Source organism: Apis cerana, linkage group LG6 (assembly GCF_029169275.1).
Source record: "Apis cerana isolate GH-2021 linkage group LG6, AcerK_1.0, whole genome shotgun sequence".
Classification (NCBI taxonomy): domain Eukaryota; kingdom Metazoa; phylum Arthropoda; class Insecta; order Hymenoptera; family Apidae; genus Apis; species Apis cerana.
In genome coordinates, this window is record NC_083857.1 from 8,957,985 (window position 1) to 8,980,855 (window position 22,871).

The 22,871-nt window shown below is 29.7% G+C and overlaps 1 protein-coding gene and 2 long non-coding RNA genes across 13 annotated transcripts in view; all 3 read left to right on the forward strand.

The window, feature by feature from the left end:
* The first annotated feature begins 46 nt into the window (after window positions 1-46).
* The window catches only part of LOC107993762 (ubiquitin-like protein 3), a 71,743-nt gene continuing 48,918 nt past the window's right edge, over window positions 47-22,871 (forward strand). For 2 of the 3 annotated variants that reach the window (XM_062076268.1, XM_062076267.1), the window contains exon 1: window positions 82-513. In XM_062076268.1, coding sequence (XP_061932252.1) covers window positions 484-513 — 30 coding nt within the window. In that variant the 5' untranslated portion in view covers window positions 82-483. Of the gene's footprint in view, window positions 514-22,871 lie in introns of all 3 variants that reach the window. The other variant, XM_017050371.3, reaches the window with a different exon arrangement.
* On the forward strand, window positions 8,205-12,527 carry LOC133666254 (uncharacterized). 2 transcript variants are annotated; one of them, XR_009830164.1, is made up of 3 exons: window positions 8,205-11,472; window positions 11,551-11,782; window positions 12,077-12,527. It is a non-coding gene; the product is annotated as an uncharacterized LOC133666254 (long non-coding RNA). The 2 variants fall into 2 exon arrangements; XR_009830163.1 differs by having other exon boundaries at window positions 8,205-11,782.
* The window catches only part of LOC107993766 (uncharacterized), a 46,613-nt gene continuing 37,737 nt past the window's right edge, over window positions 13,996-22,871 (forward strand). For 5 of the 8 annotated variants that reach the window (XR_009830156.1, XR_009830157.1, XR_009830152.1 and 2 more), the window contains exon 1: window positions 13,996-22,019. This is a non-coding gene — a long non-coding RNA (uncharacterized LOC107993766). The remainder of the gene's footprint in view (window positions 22,020-22,871) is intronic. The other 3 variants (XR_009830158.1, XR_009830153.1, XR_009830159.1) reach the window with 2 other exon arrangements.

The window sequence follows — 22,871 nt, forward strand, 5'->3', positions numbered from 1 at the left end:
TACCAAAATGTGCCGAGGATAGCGCTACTAGTACTCCTCCCACTGCCACCTGTCATGAGCATCAAACAGGGCAACTAGTAGAATCGCGTACTCTGTGACCGAAGCTTCCCCAGAAGGCTGCATCGTCTCAGGATCGCCATTTTATATGTTTGGCTCTGAGACTGGGACGGTGGGTGCGTGTGGTGCAAACTACAGAGCGTATTCCGTGTATTATCTGCAAGATGTTACCCAAATACTTTGCGCCCGACATGTACAAGTAACGACAGGTGTCGGAGTGTGTGATCGGGCAGCGAAGGCTCGGGCCGAAATGGTCCCGGAATAGTGAGCTGTGCGTGAGTGTGTTTTCATCGAGTAAGTGCGTCGCACACTGGCTTTTCACTGCTGTCACCATTTGTTAAATACCTGTGCCATTCGGGAAGTCGGCTTTGGGTCAAATTACGGACGGCCTCTGGATTCCTTGCGACACCCTCGCCATCATCTACGATGAGTTCGCGCAACATACCCTCAGACAAGGTGAGTCTTGTCACTTGCTCTAATATGTCTACCGCACCCTTCCTCTTTCTCCTTTAGCCTTTGCATTCACACAATTTTCGACTGCTGTTAGATATAAATCATGTAGTATTGTTTTATATATTCGTACTCTTTATTCAGTAAGTTATAGTCATTGGACCATCAATGCAAAATTATAATTCGATCAACGAGATGTCTTTTCGTGTCTGTATGACTGCCACTTTTTCCGATTAAACAACGGATGTACACCCTCGCACTAACGATATTAATATCTCTTTTTTTTTTCTGTCATTTGTTTGTTATTTCTATGTTGTACGTACATATAATATTATACTTTTTTTTTTTTTGATTTACGTTTAAGCGAAGCATAATAAGCAAAATAATTCAGTATGAAACCAAATTTCGCGCGGTAACATATACAGTACTGTTGATCGATCGTAAATCGGTATTTACGTCATTGGTGGTTAAATTTACTTATCATTGTTATTCCTTTTATATTTTTTATCGAATACTATCATAAATTTACACCTTTGGTTAATTAATGGACAAAAAGTTACCTTTGATCATATTCCATATCATTCTAACGAGATCATAATTTCACCGGTTCTTTCTTCTCTCCAAGAGCTCACGCTGTAGAGCCGTTTCCCTTTCCCCCTCTTCTCTCTGAAGTTCCCTTCCAAGCATTGTGAATTAATTGTATTGTGAAAGTCATGACGATACGTTCTCCGCGCTTTGTGAATTACACCTACTATCGTCTACTGTAGAGAATCGTCGCGTATTTTTTTACAAAGTTGTCGCTACTCGTGAGAAGTGTCCTCTTAACTAGTCTAACGAGGCTGTTTAATTGGCACCAATCACAGAGATGATCGAATACTTACACTTTGTACGTTAATCGGTGTTCCTCTATCTCCTATTGATTCTTCTTCAAGTTTTTATTTCACATCTTGATATATATAAATTATTAAATCAACGACCGTATATATACATGACAATGTAATGACAGAATATGTGGTTGGTTGTGCGCGTGAGCAAGTACAAGCCGCGGGCTAAAGAATAGATCGACATACACTCAACCTATTCTGCTAAAAATAACATGCATTCAAAATTCAGCGGCATCGATGGAGTGTAAAATAGATGCAAATATTTGCGCGGCCCCTTTTCGCACGGATTATGCACGCTATTTCCAGCTATTTTCGTGTCCACCATAATCGCCCGATCCTCCTCCCTTGTTTGTAATTAATTGGCGATATAGTGTACATTTGATCATGTTCAATATAGGTGCGGTTTAATAAAGAAACGAAAAAAATTGCATCATTATATTTAATGAAGTGAATTAGTCTATTTATTACATAAAAATTAAAATTTTTGTTGTAAAGAAATTTTAAATGACACATAGGTCAACTTATTTCTTGTTGGATACAATTCAGCATTTTGTACAGGTTATAATTTAATAAAGGAATAATGTCATAAATTTATTGATTTTATTTTTTTATATAATTGATTTAGAATAGTCAATTTATTACTAATTGTATCGATTTTTAAAATGTATTATTATTTATGATTGCTCACGAGTCTTTTGTAATATTATAGAAATACGATTTATTATAATATTGCATACAAAAATTATATTCTATAACGTATTATTATTCATTCTTTTAACATATTTATCAACATTTTTAATATAACAAGCACTTTTTTCTTCGAATTATTTATTTTTTCTCATTGTTTTTATTTCTTTTGATAGAAGTAAATATAAATCAATTTTTTGTAATTCTAGCGTTTTCATTTAAATAGCCAAAAATTTTAATAATTTATTCGTGTTTTGGTTTACGACAATTGTAAAAAAATTCGTATACAATAAAATTAGCTCTGTTAAGCTAATATTGAGTTTTCAAGAAATATTTTCCATGGAGAATAGCGATACCACGGAAGCTTAGTTTCATTACAATTAATCGTGCAAATTGGAATTCATGGCGAGCTATCATTCCGGCCTGGATACCAAAGAGAGCAGCAAACACGAGTCCTTTCACCCGTCATTTCGCCAAAGATACTCTATTACTTAATTATTTTAATTCGTGAACGATATTTTCTCAAAGGAAACATCAATATTTAATATTTTCTCTTGATTGAACATTATATATAATATAAAAATCAGAAGAGAAAAACAATACATTCATTTTTTTTTTAATTTCATAATTTTCATCTTACATGGAGATTATCAATAAACAACAGATTTTTTTTTAATTTTTCCACTCTAATTCGAATTAGATGACCGAATTGACACGCGTTCATTGTTAACACATTCGTTAATACTCTGTTAACTTGTTGTTTTGCTTTCCGTTCATGTACCACTGATGGTGCATGTCGTAAACGTCAAAAACTTAAAACATATGCGACCCACACGGCAGGGTACGCGTTAATAAATCATCGCTATGCTTGTCGAGCTTGATAATAACCGTTGTCTTCCTTCTCATTTCATTTTATTAAATTTTTTGGATATTGCATGTTTCTGGCTATATTCTGGCTATGTTGCTTCTTTTGGATCAATTTAATTCAAAATAAAAATTTAATACATCAATCTTCAAAATCTTATTAAATATAAATACAAAATATTAATAGTGTGTCGAATGTTGTAATATGTATTTATATGTATATTATATTGAAATTTTAATGAAAATGTTGCTATTAATTATATTTACATATATTTTTCATCTTTTGTATATACTAGTTATACTAGTTATACTAGTTATACTAGTATATAGTTATACTAGTTATATACTAGTTAATTTTATCTCATTAATTTTATTATAATAATTTTAATATTTTTTTTATTTTAATTTTCATAGTTTCGAAAAATTTTCTAATTTTCTAATTTTGAAAAATAAAAATCATATTATTTTCACTATTTTTACGAAAACGAATTTACTTTTAAAATATCGATCAATAATTTATTTATTTAACATCAGAAAGAAATTTACGTATGAATAATATCATTATAAATTTATTTTCAAATTGAACTATTATCCCAAGTAATCTTGTATCATTATTATTAAAAAAATATATATATATATCCTCGGCTACTATTTGCCGTAGGCGGCAGCCATATTTGGAATCCCAGGAGTCTAGACATAATTGGTCAAAGCAGTCGCTTAACGAACGAGTATCCAAGGTTTTAACCTCAAACCGGCAAAAACCGACTACTCGACTCAATTTTTTCCATTACTAAAATAATTTGCCTATCTCTCATATATAAAGTTACAGGCACATGAATTTACATCTACGCTATTCTTAACCACACTACTTGGAAATTCTTTCATTTTTCGCTGAATACGCTCATTCGATTCGTCTTTCGAAGCCGGGATACGTGATTTATCAAGCTAGCTGGAACGTCTCGTTGGCATCGAGCTCGAAAGGCTCGAAGAACGCGGTTCAGCCGGCGGTCGCGCCATTGTCATGTGGCTATCGAGCAAAGCACGGTCAAGGTCGATTAAAGAAAAGAACGAAATTGTATTCCTTTTTTCGTAGAAGAAAAATAGAGAAAGAAAAAGAAAGAAGAGAGATCCCTACGATGGCTCGAGAAGCTATAACGCGAGAAAAATGTTTCTTCTAACTCGCACAATAAACTATGGCGAATGCGGTTCCCCCTGGTATATGTATAAAGTTCTATATCGCTTTCTCCTCGCAGAAATACGAGAGTAGGCGGGGTAAGAGAGAAAAATATGGGAGGGAAAAATCGAGCTGTCCATCGTATGGAAAAAGACCGTCCAGCAAAACGGATCAAGGCGAATCAGCTTTTGTGAAACGTCTAAATCGATTTTCTGTGTCGGCTGCTTTTCTTCTCTGAACAGAAATGTGTGTCGACCGTGCTTGCGGGCTCGTTCTCTCTACGACGAGCTGACGATTCACTTCGTCCTTCTACTATAAGTCGAGGGCGAAGCTTTTCTGGATAAAGCGATTCGATGACGTTGTGAAGATGAAAGGCTGTCTCGTTTTAGATGGTTGGTTGATAAATGTTTGAAATGCTTGCGGGATAATATTTGTGATAAGAATGATTTCTTGTTGATCATTGATTATGCTGAATGATTAGTGTTTTCAAATTCAGAATATAAATGTTATAAAAATGTTTTAATTTTAATTTATATGTTACAAAGAGAATACATTTTATAAAAAAAAAGTTCTTTTTACATCTTGCATAAAAGAAAAATATGGAACGAATGCTTAAATCGAAATAAAGTGAAGTTCATGAGTTTTTTCCTTACTAGTATATTTCTTGTAATGTAATTGAATTTAAAAGTTTAATGTAATGCATTAAATTCTGATCGATGTTTCGGAGATCAGTTCTACTTCCACACAAGGAAACAGAATCCAATTGAAAAAAATATATCTCGTAATTGGAATTCGATCCACATGATTATGTGTCCCCATAATAATCTGTAACTATAGAATATTATGTTTTTTTTAAAAGATATATGAAATGTTTCAAGTATTGATAATTTCAACAACAAATATTTTTAATTATTCGAGCATTAAATACAATTAAAGTAAAGCTAATACAAATTTCCAAGTATAAAATAATTATTAATTCAATGAGGATTATTGAAGTACAAAGTTCGATTTTTATCTATAACAAAGAAAACGACGAAAATATCTCGTTCTTTTGTTCAATAATAATCCGAATAAAAAATTTAATCAAAGAATACGTTATAAAATAGTATATATACATACGTTTTTATTGAATATAAATTTTAAGAAAAACCAAAATTTGGGTAGTGTGATTTGAAAAGGATTATATCTTTTCTTAAAAGTTAAAAAACTTTATTAGCTTTTTACGCGTAGACATTAATGTTCTTCTTTTTATATAAATATATTAAATAAAAACTTGCTTATATAATAAATAATACGATATTCAAGTAGCCTCGTTATTTAAACGTTTTTTCCAACAAGAGAAAATCGTTCTCTTACTGTCGTTCTTTATATATTTCAACAAAGTTTCGAAAGAAAAGTCGAATAAATATTCGTTGGTGCGCGCGCGCGCTTCAACTGTAAAACATCTAAAAGTAGATTCGAACGAGATCCTTTAGTCTTTCACGACCCAGTTAAAACTGTTCGAAACTTCCGAATATAAACTCCGTCTCTTTCCAGAATAATTCCAATGTTACATGAAACACTTTATTCTCTTCAATCTTATACTTTTTTAATAATCTGCACTTGAGAACTATATCTTTTCAATAAGTGATCTCTACAATTATCATTAATCCACTTAATTCGTAACTATAAATAAAAACTCGCTTCAAAGAAATCCATACAGTAAACTGATCCCACCATTCACAGATTATAAAAATAATATCGATATTCAAAAATAATATTACTCTTTATAATAAATCGTAGATAATCATAATACGATATTTTACGATTGTTTACGACTAAAAAGTCACAATTAACTTCATAATCATTTATGATCATTTCTCAAAAGATATCGCAAATACTCGACAGTAAGAGTTTTAAGTGATAAAGTAGATTCGTTTGGTATCTGCAATTTTTTCCCCTGGTTATATTTTTGCCACCGTTTGATGTTTCCATTTCAAAGTGGATTCTGCCGGAGAACGAGTCGATATTCTCGCAATCCATTCGCTTTCTACGGTCGGAGAGCGTGTGGTTGCGCTTGTTCGCCGTTCACTCGAAAAGTTAATGTTGCCACGAACGGTAACGCCGCTTTTTAAGGGATCAGAGATGCTCGTTTGGTTTTTGCCGATGTATCACGACCCAATGAATATCCAAGCGGACGAATGAGTAGAAAGGGCGAAAATGCAATTGACGCACATTTAAATGCTTAATTTCCGGATCAAGGCGGGATGATGGGATAATTTAAAAAATATTTTTTCTTTTTTTTCTATTTTATTTTATCTTTTTTTAAACGATTTATTTTCGTATACTTATTTGTTTTTTTAAGTCAATTTAAAGGCATATTTTTTACAATTTTTGTGGGTATTTTTTTTCGAAAAAAATTCGATTAAAATTCCAGTAAATGTATAATAGTTGTTGAAAAGTCATAAAATAGATACAAATTATTTTTCTTTCTTTTCGGTTGAAAAAAAATTGGGATTGAATAGATATTGAAAACAATAGATATATTCTATTGTGTGATATTCGATTAAATTTTTTAGTAATTGAATTTGTTGTAAATATTGATTATAATGGAATTTTCATTTAACCAGTACAATGAATAATTTCTTCGAAATCACTATTATTCTATACATTATTAATGAATAAAATATTGTATCTTTATTTTAACATTTAACTAGTTTATTGCAATTATACATAATTGCAACAAACAAAAAGAAAGGAAAAAATAAATTGCATTATGTCTTGAAGCTTTTAACGAATCGGTCAATAACATTACTTAACGAAGAAGTGCCCGCACTTTGATGCTAAGACAATATTGGAACAAAGGATTTGTTCCTAAGAACAATAGCAATAGAACTAGCATAATATCTTGAATAAGCATTGTTAGAATATCTTCGAATGTTGGCAGCAAGAAATGTTGCAGCAATAATTTCTATTGAGTTAACGTATAAGAAGTGTATTTGCTATTTAAAAATATTGAATAACCGCTTATATAAATCGCTTTGTTATTATAGTACTCATGTTTACAAATTAGATATTTTTATTTTGTTATTAAGAAATAAACTTGATTATATTTTGAATAGTATATTAACAAAGGTCAGTTTTACTATTCTTCACAGATAAATATACGTAGAATGTAATGTAACATTATTTGCGCAAGATGAATGATTAAATAAATATATAATATGATAAATATATACAATTCATATTTGCATCTGAATGTATAATAAAGAAATTAATGAAATGGAAGATTAATATTAATTAATAAAACATTTTCATGAATGTAATGAAAAATATTATGAAAAATATTATTGTGCACTATTATTTGAATGATTTTATTTGAAATTATATCGAAAGATTTTTTTTTAGAAGAGAAAGTAAAATTCCTTTAAAATGCTGCTATTTATTGATTTGATCCATATGTGTAATATTTAATATTTTATTAACAGTAAATATTAGAATTGCAGGAAATTCACTTTATTCTAATAGGATTTCATTCTTCCCACTCGTAAATTTATAACAACAGATAATATAATAGTTCAATAAAAACTATTTATACACAAATTTCATTTCTATATTTTCGTTGGATAGTTTAATAAAAATCATAGAACGATGAAAAACACTCAACGAACATCATATTTGTGTAAAAAAAAATATATAACAATATATCACATGTCACAGATAGTTGTATGAACTATCCATTCTCTCAAGAGAGAATTGCTGACAATTCTATAGTTGTAATGCAATATGTGAATTCAAAATAAATGACATTATTTAAATGACATTTACATAAAAATAGATATATTCGATTTATATATATATTTGTATATTTTGATTTTGATTTCATAATATAATTTTTGTTTTTTTGTTTTTTTATCTGTTGTATTTTTTTTCTTTATAAAAATTATTTTAAATATAATATTTTGGATTTAATTGCAACTAATTAAAGATTATCTTATTTTTTTATCTAATAAAGTTATAATAAATCATCATACAATAAAATTCCATTTATTTGAATCCAGCAAGAGACATAGATAAATTAAATTATCATAGAATTAGATGTCATATTATAAGAATCCATCAATGACTTATTATTTGTACTCATCTATAATTTCATATTTTATTGAAAACTGAATATATATTTTATTCAAAACATCTTTTTCAATCAATCTTTTTTTTAGGTTATATTCTAATATTCTACACAAATATAAAACTATATTTCGAAAACAAGGTCGAATTGATCATCTGTTCGTTTATTTCATTGTTTATAAAGTGTTGAATTCATTTTTCAGAATGTTTTTCATGTATTTTAAATTGCATTTTGTATATACACGTTCACGAAACGTCTTTTCCCCTCGATTCTATTTTAACAAACTGGTTTTTTTGCTCTACGTACACGTGCTGTTTACACGTAGTGTTATGCGTAGTACGGAAAGCTCATTAATGGGGCTATACATCGAAAAGCACTGGTCCGGTAGACACGGTTCATAAGGAACCGGTCCTGTTTACTCACAGAGCAAATAAAAATTGGCTGTGGCACGTGTTGTTCGTGTGCGATATCGAGATTCGTTTGTCATGTAAATATTTTAACAAAAACCTTGATATTCTGAATCTGTGAAATATTTCACGCGAAATAAGTGATTTACCAACTTGAATTGTGATGAATTATCTTTACACTTATTTACACGCATGCGCCTATATGTATATGCGCAGAAATTATTATACTGCGTTTAAAATTATGCTCTTGTCGTTTATTTGTTGTTCCAGTACTTTTTTACGTTCTGTTAATTTATTTTTCAATTTATGTATTCTTTTTATATTGAATTATGTCATCGATACATAGTTTTTGTTATTTAACTATCATATCATGATTTGTATTATAATATTTTGAGGTTAACTTTTGAAGAAAGAATTTTTTTTATTTTATTCTAACATTAATATATCTACTGAATTTAATTTCGCTTTAGTTTCAAGTAAGCTTCATTAAATAGTATGTATGATATATAAGAGGTTAAAAAAATTCAATGTTTTTGATTGGTTAGTAAATATCGACTTTATGACACGAAAGCGATTGCACGGCAATGCAAATTCCGTGAGTTAGGTCCTGTGAAATTCATGATACGTTAAGCATACATTGCCGGGTTACATTCAACTGATTGCATCAGAACCATATTCTCGTATCACAATTGCCAGCTCAATTCGTTACCACTACAGACTGTGCACAACGGACAGGTGCATAAGCAACTGGTATTCACGATCGTTTTCGGACGCGATAATATCCGATATGACGCGACCGATATTTCTGTAATAACAGACTCGTACGATGAACTAGGAAGATCGTGATAAATCGCAACTCTGCCAAAAGCAATCATGTGTTTTTTTTGTATTATTACTAATAAAACAGAATTTATTGAGAATATTATGATTATCCTTTCTTCTATGAGAAACTGATTCAACGTGAACGCATAATTTATAATGCTGCGTTCACATTGATCAAAAACAATGCATTCATAAACAAAAGCAATATTCAGACAGGTTTTGAATTGATGAATAAGTCTTTATGAATATTATGAATTGATGAATAAAAAAAAAATATATATATATATATAATAGATATAAAATCATAATCGTCAAATATTTTGTTTTATTTCGTATGTATATTTTTGCTGTTCAACTTTTTCTCTTCATTTCAAGAAAAAAATATTAAACGTAAATAAGATATTCCCTTTCATTAATTTATTATCACGATAAATTATTAAATCTTTATACAATATCAAACGAAATGTAACAATACAACACTGGTTCGCAAGAACAAACAAGGGCTATCTCCGTTATGTTATTAATTACTTAAGGCCAAAGCGAACGATAATAAGAGGAAGAGTCAGGTCAGAGGAAGATTCGCGGCGTGGTTCCATGGAAAACGGTAACCGTAACGGCTGCAGAGAAAGAAGCGAGTGAATAAGACTCATGATGGGAACAGAGACGCATAGAAAGGCGGATGAACTGGCAGACAAAGATTTTATGCTTGACGTCAGCGCTCCGTAAGTGCAACGGCATTCGCGTATACTTCTCGAATATTTATTCGATTGTTGGAATTTCTTTCTTAGAACGCGAAAAATACGTTCGACCGAAAAAACTCTGAAATTCAGTCTTGTAACATCTACAACGAATTTCGAAGGATTGCAGAAGATAGAATTAATCTCGTTGTCTTTCTCAATTTCACCCGTTCGTATTTCTTTGCAACTAGGTTAGCCAAGATTGATAGGGAGGCGACATATAAACACGCTTGTATCTCAAAGTTATAAGTTTAAAACGGGTCTGTAGAGGGCGCGGATCAGTCGTTATGGCTTGGCAAGCAATTTACGAGAGGTTTTTGCTTGAAACCGTTTCACGTTCGCGGAGCAAAACCATTCGAATTTCGCGCAGTGTATTCCATTACATGCCCGCATAGAACGGCCGCAAGATAACCTAAATTTGTTCTTTCGCGATCTTCCATTTTCGTGGTATTTACGAGATACATCGAATTATACTGGTAACGTATTTTTATCTCATACTCCCGCGTCCGAAGAATTTTAAATTTAATATCTACGAAGTTTCATGCACAGTTCGTTTAAAAATTATGGAGTCAAAGAAAAATAATGAATTGCCATTTTTAGACTTTCAAACTTGACACATCATTCATTATAACTATTATTGATAATCAGTATTGAACCTTTTTTATATAATAACAAATTTTTTTTAAATATTTTTTATTTTTATTTCTAATTTTCTTTTTTAAAAATTAAGTTGATTAATTTAATTTTTGTATTTTTATATAAAAGTTTGTGGATAAGGTTTCTGTAATTATATTTTACTTCAAACATCATTTCAAATGTAAATAATTTGTCATATAACTTGTTATAAGTCATAAAAAATAAATATATCGATCATGCGAACTTTCACACACGTGATACAACAATATGAAACAAAATCATTAGCAAACGTGATACTGATTTTGATATGCGTAAGTAGACTTAAAATGATTCTGATTAATAACGTTTTCATTACCACAATTCCACAGAAGTTTTTTTACGCTTTCATAAAAGTGCACCTGACCACACTCAGAGAGAAAGTATACGGACTACTTGTGCGGTTCTTGCGAAATTTCAATTCTCATTTAGATGGTCCTATTACCGTAGTTACTTAGAGATGCAGACTATAGAGATTATTTTACATTTATATAAAAGTTAAAAAATATTTGTACATAAAAAAAGGAAATCTGTAATCTCGTTAATATTATTTTCATTTTATTTGATTTGAATTTTTTTATAATCATAAAAAAAATTAATATATTTAAAAGTAAGTAAGTATACTTCGATGATGAACATTTTAATATATTATATTCCATCTTCTTGTATAAATTATGTTTACCTTTAGACTTTCTATTGGAATAGCCCATTTCTCGTCGAGAATCAACAAATATTATCCGCATGGAAATTCAATCTTTGTTTTACAAATACAGCAACGAGTTTTAACATGATATAATCGAGAAAATCGTTGGCCAACGTGAAGTGCAAATACATCACTAAATGGTAGACATTCTGTGTCTAGGGATTAATGTTTGTCATGAACATAAAATACAGTAGTAAAGCATTGATTCAGATGTTAAGTATGTATTTTATAAAATTACATTGATGAATTGATTTCAGATTTTACTATCTAAAAATATCATAATTCATTGATGATTTATGATATGTAGAAAATCAATTAATATAAATAATTAATGCGATTGAAGAAAATACTGTAGTTTGTATTCTCGATATTTTTTTACTAAAAAATATTGATTTCATTATATTAATGAATTGTTTGAATAATTTGTAATCAATTTTTTCGTTTTATAAATATAATTATTTATTCTTTTAAGAGTAGGAAATGGACTTTGCCATATTTTTTTGTTTAACAGGAGAATAACATTCCATTCTTCTTTTCCTTCTATTACCCAATAAAATCATAAAGTTAATATAGCTGGCAGTAATTGGGATTATAGAGAAAATGGGGCAAGAATAAAAGGATTAGAAGCAGATCGGAGCTGGGTGAAGGTAATACCAATAAAGGCTGTACTTCTAACGCTTCTAACGTGACACATGATACATATGTACACGGTATCATGGATTCCACATAGGTCATCGGTATTATATAATAATTAATTCTGAAAAATATGCATCAAAATATTATTATATTCTTCTGATGTATTTTTGATTTTGTTTTTTTTTCTTTTATTATCAATAAAAAGAATTTTATTTTGTTGTATTTGAAAATTTTCATCAATACTGCTTATATAAGTATGTTTAAATATGTTCATTATTAAAAATATTATTAAAAATAATAATAAAGTATCAAATTTATGTTACAATTCAATAATGTAAAATTTTATCAATGCATTACTAATGTTTATTTTTTATTCATATATATTTTAATTTTAATGCATATTTTAGTTTTTATTAGAACAAATTATAAATAATATAATTTATAATATAGCAAAAAAGATAATTATTAATATTTAGCGTAGAAATATTTATAAACGTATAATACATCTAAAAATAATACAAGGTAAACACAATTTTTTGCAATTTTAATTTCATATAAATAATTATACATATATACGTACATATAATTAATTTGAAATTATTATATAAAAATAATATATAGATTTAGAGCTACAATTATAAATTATATATTTTAAAATCGAATTGAATTTTCAATTCGTTCTATTATTTATTCTTTCATAAATAAACTTCTTTGTTTCAATGTAATAATCCTGAATATTTATGCAATTCGTTTTTCTTCCCTGAATCTGTATATTCACAATAAACATATCAAAAGAAAGTTCTGTTGCTCCAACGACACTGAAAACATGCAGTAATTTCTCGAGTCCACAATTTCCTGTCTACATTTGAGCCGCTACGTCCGTTTCCGCTATACTATGAATTGTATGATAGCGGAGAAGTGTATCACAAGGTTAGGTTAGGTTCAGACAAATGACGTGACATCTTGGCGAACTTGGAGCAGTAATTCGATACTTTAGTATTTTTCGTAGCAAGATGACGTTTTGCTTGCTGCACCTGGATTAAACGTTAGTATCGCACGTGTTGTGTATCCTTGAGTCTTAGTTCAAAGTCCAAGTTTCAATTGTTTTAAAATGTTCTCAAGTTCCGGATGTAAATAATGATTTGTTAGATTTTTTATTATTTTTATTATAATATTATATATTTGATAATGATATTATATGTATATATGAAGTATTTACTTTTATTTACTATGTATTGTAACTATTTATTGTAACATTAGAAGTTGATGTAAGATAGTTATGTTCACATCTATATTTATATTGCCTTTGAATTCTCTATTAACATTTTTTAGCATTTATTAGCATTATTTCTATTACAAGTTTTCCACTCGACTTTTTACTTTGAGATAAGTCTTAGCACTTTTTTAGTATTTTGAGATAAATCTTATAATCACTTTGATTTATAAAATCAAAGAAATTATTAATAATAAATATTTAAATCTTGAATTTACATCTGTATGAAATTTTGATTCTCTTGATATCAAGTTATTTAAATAATCAATGAAATTGTTTTGAATATTTTAAATATCAACCGAATAAAATTTCATAGTGATATCAAATCGAATCAACTTGAAAAGAAATATAAGTAAAAAAATCTATTTTATCATTATTATTTAGTAAGAATAATTTAGTTAATCGATAATAATAATATATATGAAGTGATATTAACGTATAAGTCTTTCAGATTTCGATATTAAATGTAGAAAAGAGAAAATTTATCAACTTCTTAGTTTAATTGAATTAGTAATTAATATGTTAACTTTCATTTGATTCATCTATAAGTCTTATCCTTCTAACAGGATCTACAAATCAGATGAAATTCCTGTTTCATTTTTTAATTTCTTTTTTTGAAATAGAATGCTTAATGAACGTATAGGTTATGTATGGCATATGACAATATAGTATGCGAATAATTAAAAAAATTAAGAATATTTGAAATTTTCTTTTTTTTATTTGTATATATAATTATAATATAAATTAAAAATGGAAAAAAAGCAAAATCAATCAATTTTATTATATCTAGTTATGAAATTGATTTTCAGTTTCCTTTTAATTTACTTTTAATTTACTTTGTGAAAACGGGAAACTGTATCATTAATAAAATTACTCAATATGTCGATTATTTAATAACGTGACATAAAGTCGTGGCGGAAAATTACGAAAGAGAATTACGAGCCGCCAAAGATAATCATCGATCGGCGGACCATAATGCTATAAGACGGAACTGGATTAACCTCGAACGGTATTTGTAGAGGCTCGATCGCATGTATATACTCGAAGTACCGTTTCGCCGTATACCGTAACGCCGCGTGTTGTTATAACGTAGTAAGTAGTTCAGTCAAGTCCCGCTTTCAACTTGCGAAGAAAAGTTTATTCGTGGCACCGCGTGTTACAACTACATTCGTCATCTACGGTTTAACGCTTCGGTCGTCTTGTGAAAAAATAATGAAACTGCGCAGGCTTCAACCGCTCGAAAGATAAAACGATAGAAAAAGATGCAATAAATTCGACACACGCTTGAAGCTTGAAGCTTTAAGAAAGAGATAAGAAAAAATTATCCAGAAGAGGTATTGGAAGATTAAAAACACTATTGGTAAAGTTTTAAAGATTTATCAAGTGTGAAAAAATAACGATACTATAATTTAAAACTTAAAGAATTAATATCTCACAATCGAAAGAACATTGTTTCTCGCGATCAACCACAGATGTGAAAGTATTAAATGGTTGCCTAGTAAACAGACCGCCTATCGCGCTGGACCATTGCAGCAGAATGTATAGTGGTGCACAATACTCAGTTGCATAGACGCGTATAGTAACAGCATCCTGCGGCCAGTCGGTATTCATGGCACGCTTTACGATTCAAATTCGTTAGACTAATGGTGGACGTGTCGACCGAGACTCGCTCAATTTCGCAGCGTAACGGCTAAAAGTTGTTGGTTACGCGGGTTACGTCCAGCCTTGAATAAGGCTAATTTACAGGCAGCGGCTATACGCAACGAAGGAAAGTTGTAGAGCGCCACCTAGAAATGATGAAGCGAGAAGAGTCGTTCTGTAATATTGTGTAGTGTCTAGAACTTACAAGTGGTAAACACTTAATTCGTGACATACGCGTACTGTTGTTTCCCTAGTTTTCTAGGGACTTTTTTTGCATATTTCTTTGTGTAGGATCTTAATGGCAGCAGTGGATTAAGAATGAAATGATTACCAGAGTATAGCTAGATAAGATATTGATGAGATAAATTGTATAGGGTAGACTGATGACAGTTATTTGTCTACCATATTATATTCGAAGAGGGATTTGCTTATTTGTCTACTATATTATATTTGAAGATTTCTATATTGTTATATTCAAATTACTTTTCGCAAATAATTATAGTAAATCTAGATCTGAAAAAATTTTTGAATTTTTTTAAAATTTTTTATTTTACATTATACATATTTTTTAATTTACAAGTTTATGTCTCTTTCCTAATTGATAAGTTATTCTCTTAGTACAAGAGAATGATTTGTTTTTATGATGAGATAAATTATGAGATAAATTATGAGATTAGAATCCAGATTCAAGTTCACTTTATTAATTTTTGATTCTTTTTAGAATTGAAGGGAAGATTACGAGTTCAAAATGAAAAAACTTTCTAAATTTTTTCCAGAGTCTTCTTTCTTTTAGTCCAAACTTTTTACTGCGTCGTAAAACCGTGATAGAGTTGTGTGATGTTAACTTACGTTATGAATGTCCCGTAATCTTGAAATTTAACAGAGCAATTGTATGATTTATTTTTGCGGATTTCGGAAAATATTTTCTTTTCTAGAATTATTTTATGAAATAAAAATCCTTTTCAAAAAAATCTAAGGAAAAAAAGAAATATAAAGAAATTAAATTTTTCCTAATTTTCATATAATAATATAATAATAATTATTAATCAAACAATAATAATCATAATATAATAATAATCAAACAAAAGAAAAATTTCACGCTCTCTTCAACTTTGTATTCATATTCCTTCATAATTTTTCGATTCGTTGATAGAATTGCCCGATATTTGGCATTTTATCAGTCCGCTCCTCGTTCTCTATTTAACGTGAATGTAATTGGATCGATTCCAAGGTTAAAGAAGTTTCGAGATGACTATCTTTTTCCCGCGAGTCCTCTTCAAAACAACGACAGAGAAATAATTTTATTTTTGTATAAGTTATTAAATTTTATTGACTTTTTAAGTTATAATAAATAATTATGTGTAGAATAATTATTTAAATTATTTTTGAACAGTTTTCCATTTGGAATAAATGAACGAATAACTTTTATCGTTTTAATTACCGTTATTATTTGAACGTAGAAATATGTGAAAAATAAATTACATGAATTAGCTATATTAAAAAATAAAAAATATTATAAATCTTTTCATATTTTACATGATATTAAATGATATTTATATACATATAGCATCCAAATCGTGATCCAAGAATCATTACAATATTCAGTTTCAATCTTAAATTTAACCAACAACCAAAATAAGGATCGATGAGTTAATAATACTTCAATTCTACCTATCATGAAATTCGAATAGTGAATAGCTTAATAAATATCTACAAAAAAAGAACTTGTATGCAACATGATAACAAATAAGTTTTTTATCTTAAAATGTAGATAGAAATGTATCCTTGAAATATCAATGCTAGAAATCTTATGCTACATGCAATTTTGAACATTGCAATTTTCAAAAGCTTATTTTAATTGTCTAATTGTTCTTTAAATTATGCGCATAACTATCATTCACCAACCTTTTTTCACTTTGTATTCTTCGTTGAATATTGAACGGTATAATAAGTCCGCTGGAAACAGAACCTCGAGTTTTTTTTCTTTTCTTCCCCTTCTCAACGGACATTCGAAGGTCCTAGAAAAAAGGTAGAGGAAGTGGCAGTTATACCTATGATCGAGATATAGCTGCCACTTCCAGAAGAAAAGAGAGAGATGACGATTGGGTAAGAGAGAAAAAGAAGTGGATAAAGTGGCAGGGAGGGAGGTGGAAGGCAGGCCCAAGGCATTAACGAAGAAAGCTTTCCGAGCGAACGGTTAAGTTAGCCTGGAATTTATGGCCGAGTCGAATCAGACGTGAAACACCCACGGCGAAAAGAGGAAATCAATTCGAGAGCCCTCCCGACTGGTTCTGGCTCGAACGGAAGTCGCGAATCCGACTGTTCCCGCAGGCAGAAACGCGTCTCCTCTCCCCCTTCCTCTCTTTCTCTCCCTTTCTCCTCCACCTTTCTCTCGTGGTATCCGGAGTGTGTGGTAGACTCGCGCGTTCCAACCTACAGAAGATTACCGTGAGATCGTTCGAAAGAAAAAGAGAAGGGTATTGGTCACGAAGAGTCAGATTTAAACGCTAGGGAATTTCGTCTAGTTATGAATCTGGCTATGATATTCGAACGTTTTGAAAAGTCGATGATCGTCGTTTTCGATCGAGAATATCTGGAGGGAATTTGGTTGATTGATAGGAAATGGAAATACGAAATTGATGTTGGGGAATAAATTTTATATGACTGATGGAAGAATATAGTTTGAAATAAATTGTGAGATAAAAATCTTAGGTGGAAGTGATGTTTGATACACGAAGTTTATTTATAGAAAATAGTTTGAAAATTAGCGATGTTATATCGATGTTATATCGAACGTTACTTGGTTACGTTAATTTTTTGATAGAGCTTGAGCACTGTTTAATTCGAACGATAGAAATGGAAATCGAGATACGACCCAATTCGGGCAAAAAAAAGCAGTAACGATGATAGGAAAAAAGTTTAACGAACTTAGCCAAGCACCGAAAGTAATTCGAGGATGATTAAGTTTTTAAGTTTCCGCACGATAACGTAGTATCATCGAGCCAAATTTTCTTTTTTTCTTTTATCTTCTGACTTCTTTTGGTATACTAAAATTTTCTTAGACCTTCAATTTCTTCTCAAGGAACCAAATAATTTACATATTATATCTTCCCAGATTCGCTGAGAATCTGTTTACGCGATAAAGTTTCTTTTTAGACGTCAACAAGATTTTGAAATTATCTGACAAGATATTAACTTTTTGGTTACATTTGAATTAAATTAGTCGTGCATATTTTATGTCATAAAACGACGAGTCTAATCGAATTGAACATGCAGAAAATTTAAACTTAGACGTCGTCAATTGAGTTTAATACCAAAAGATGATACATATCATCTTTAAGCATAAAATTAAAAGCGAAACTGTCTGCAAACATGCCATTGTTATTTGCCTGAATGGTTTGAAAAATATCAATTCTTTAGAATTATTATAATTCTATATCAATAATTACAATATCAAAATTTATATATTACGGTATAATTTTAATAAATTTATTAATCATCACATTTTCAATTATTTTAAATTCGCTTACAATTTTGAAATTTGACCTATCTATCATCTTTTTTGATAATACGCCAATATAATCGTAAAAGATTATTTAATATGAATCAAAAAAATTTTCTTTTTTACATCATACCAAGTAGATGATGGGATTGCGTGGATCATTGATAATCTTTGGTGAAAAATGAGTTAATCACATGCGTGATTATAAGTGTATTGATTTATAATATTATACACGTTCAAGTTTAGTCCGAACGAAATGATTATCGCGGATCAATGATGATATGTTACGTAATATAAATACGTTTATTACACCTGTTAATGATACACACAGTTAATAATATCGTCAACTGTTCAACGATAAAGCGTTGTTTAATAATGGAGATACGAGGATAGAAAGTTCGTAGTTGATAATCGACGATCCAAGATATATAAGTAAGTACGTTATAAGTATTAATGATATATGAAAGTTTAATGATAGTATGAAGTGTTTGATGACAGTAAATATTCCTTGACAGGAAAAATATTAACTGACCCGAATATTCTCTAGGATTTATCTTTAGTGAACCATAGGGGGTGTATTAATTGATAAAAATGAAGATTAATGACAATGTTTAATAACTAGTGTTTTATTAATTTATTAAATTGATACTTTTAAGATATTTTTCGATTTCTTTGTTTTACATTTAAATAAAAATAAATATTGAAAAATAAATGAAATTGCTGAAATAATGTTATTAGTAGTTAATTTTTGATGTTATTGAAAGAAGGAGATTTGATGCTGAATTTTGTAGAAAATTATAATATTTACAAATATAGATACATGTATATTTTAAAATTAATTATAGAATTGCTTAGAATTCATGTACCGTGATAACTGAAATAAAACGTGAAAGAATTTTTTTAAGCTTTTACAAGTTACGATTTTAAATTAAAGACTGAGTATGTATTTAATCTTCTTGTTTCGCTCTTTTGTTTGTTACATATGTAAACTTAGTTGCATAGTTGTATTCGTTACTTGAACACCGACAGATGAAGAATGTTAAAATATTGTACGTAACTTCTGCATATCTCGCGTTAAGCGTACATTTTGGTTGTATAAATTAAATAATTAAATGTAAGTCAGAATTGAAATACAACTTAGTTAAAAATGCTGTCGCTGTCTCTCTCTCTCTCTCTCTCTCTCTCTCTCTCTCTCTCTCTCTCTCTCTCTCTCTCTCTCTCTCAGATCAAAAGCTAATTTAAATAACAAAAGTGACCGAATATTTTTAGCAAAGTAATATGAAATTTAATTAAAATTATATTGACAATAAATATGTAAATATGTAAATATTTTTATTTTAAAAGAAAATAGCATAGAGATACACGCGAAAACAATCTTATTTATTTATTTATTTATTTTTCGTTTTGAGTAAACAAGTTGAAAATATAAGATGAAATTTGTCATATAAAGTTTATATTTTGAGAAAATTCACATTAAATATTTGTCTCGAATATTTACAAAACATAAATAAATAAATAAATAAATTGCGATAAAACGAAAAAGACATCAAATATTTTAAATGCATTAAATTGTTGCAAAAATTAAATTTCAAAATGATAAAATTTTGATGTAATTTCAAGGTTATCTTTTTATCAATTACTTGGCGACAAAATTACTTACAATCGATAAAAATGACCGAATGTGTTCCGGCACATTGGCGATTCTATTCGGTAAAAATGTGACCGAGAAATTGCGAATCCGTGAAATTTCCTTCGCTTGCAGCTTCGATGACACCAACGAGGATCGCCCTTACAAATAGGGTCGACGTTAATCCAACCGTGAAGATAATCGTTTTTCCGTTAGGGACGCCGTTGCTTCTCTTCCGGTATGTTGCATCGACGTGTCATGTAGATCTGATTACGTGTGTTCGCATACAATATGGTTTTGAATGATCTTATTGAAGTTCTAGATGCGTATATAATATGTGGAATTACTTTTAATATGTACATCCAAAACGGAAAAAATAGAAAAATTCTCTGTAGATATTTTAAGATTTCTCATAATAATAAGAACGATTCCAATTTTTTGTTTTTATTTTTGTCGTATACTCAATAAAAAGAACATGAAAACAATATCATGAAGATATAATATCGTGAATGCTTTGTGAAAAGATAGTAATTTGACATAGGATAAATTAACTTGTATTTATCCATTATTATATTTCACTTTTTATAATTTATATCAAATTTGCAAAAGAAATAAAATAATATGGATAATATGGAATAAAATGGATTCATGATGCCTTGAATTTGAATTTTTTATATTTATAAATATATAAGTAAAATTATCAATATCGTTAAAAATACTTATTATTTATGATTAATATATTCATTTTAAATATCTGGTCAGAATTCTTACAATTTTACAATAATAATAAATTTAAATTAATAATTGAATTAAAAAAAATGTTACCCTTTTTGAACGGTAACGCATATATATCTTCATAATAATTCTGATTCACTTTCAGTACATAGAGTCTACTCATCGAAGATTAAAGACAACCCCGGAAAATCTAAAATATCCTATATAATTCACTTATATTATCATACATGTAAGTGCAAAAAGACGAGACCTATGCTCTGACCACGGTAACAGAGATGTTCGCTAAATTTCCTTATCGATCGTCCACCGGTCGGTGACCCCTGTAGCAAAAGCGAATCATCGACTCTGGGGACGTTATAAGCAACTATGAATTCGTGTTGGCGTTTCCATAGGTTATACTATACATAAAAGAAAAATTGTCGTTACAATCTATCATTGATCCTATTCTCTTCTCGTCTTTCGACGTAAAAAAAAAAAAAAAAAAATAACAGAAAGAAAAACGGAATAAAAAAAAACCTTTCATCCATTTCGCGAACTTCGTTAAATGGTCCACGATAAATGTTTACTATACACAGCGATTCTGGATCGTGTTTCGCTTCAAACTCCATAGGTTCGTTTCTAAATAGACGTTCGTCCCTTTTCTCTCTTTCTTTCTTTTCTTTTTTCGTTTGCTGTTTTCCGTATTTTTCCCTTCTCCTTTTTCATTTATTTTTGTTTTTATTTCTCTCTCTTTCTTTGTCCATGTTACCCGTAAATTTCTGTCGGTATTTTCGGGAGGCGTGCACGAGAGGACCGCGCATGCGCATTCACGATCGAAACAATGCCTCTATTTCCATCGTGTTTCTGGCGCAACCGGCTTTTCGTAAATTCGAGCCATTAAATATGGACGGACACGTCTACGTTTATGGGGATACGCGGTTTGGATCGATTGTACTATCGAGGATCGAATCTACAGCAGGAGGCCGGTTTGTCAATCGGAACTGTCTTCTCGTGTCTCGCTTCGCATTCGATCAATGACATCAAAGTTTATGCGTGCGTCGGTATGTATAAAATGGAATACTGTGTATTCGATATTTCGTATAACGTATTCTATACCGATTTGGAATATATATATTGGAAATTTATAAATAATATTTTCTAGATTAATTGTTTTATGTTGCAAATAATGCATTTTTACTATCTTTTTATTGAAAATTTTAACCAAACAAAAAAAAAATTGTACTTTTTGGAAAAGAAAGGAGAAAGCTGTTATGTGTTGTTTTTGAAAGATAGAAAGTGGCGTCAATCGACGACCATCCAACTACATTATTATTACTCTTCTGATTAGTGGTGCACGAGATGCTAAGAATAGCATTGAAAGTAAATTGATCGCAAACGTTTTAACACGATGCGTTTCTTAACCAAGTAAAGTGCTTTACCATGTACTTAATGTCTAAGGAGCTTTACTCTCCTTTAGAAATTAATAATAATAAATCACCACGTTTCTTAAGAGAATAATGATTTTATTGAATTATACGATTGAATTATTGATTTATATGATTTCAATAATTAGAGATCGTATAGAATAGATTATAGTGTGTGTATATGCGTATGTGTACATGCATGATTTTAATTTATTCTTCTTAGAATTTTATTCCTTTTTCTAGAAAAATTTTCAATTACATATTGCAAATATTGTTATATTATCATTTAACATGAATATTCAATTATTAGGAAAACCTCTTTATTAGTTTATCAAATTATTATGACATAAGTTACGCAGGTATCGATAACAGATTGTTCCTTTGACGAACGTGCTACCAACAGTGCTTAAGGATTTCGTGCTCTTGGTGTTTAGCAAACAAGCTTCGCATTATGTAAATCTGGTTGAGGTAAACTGTAGAGATCCGTGA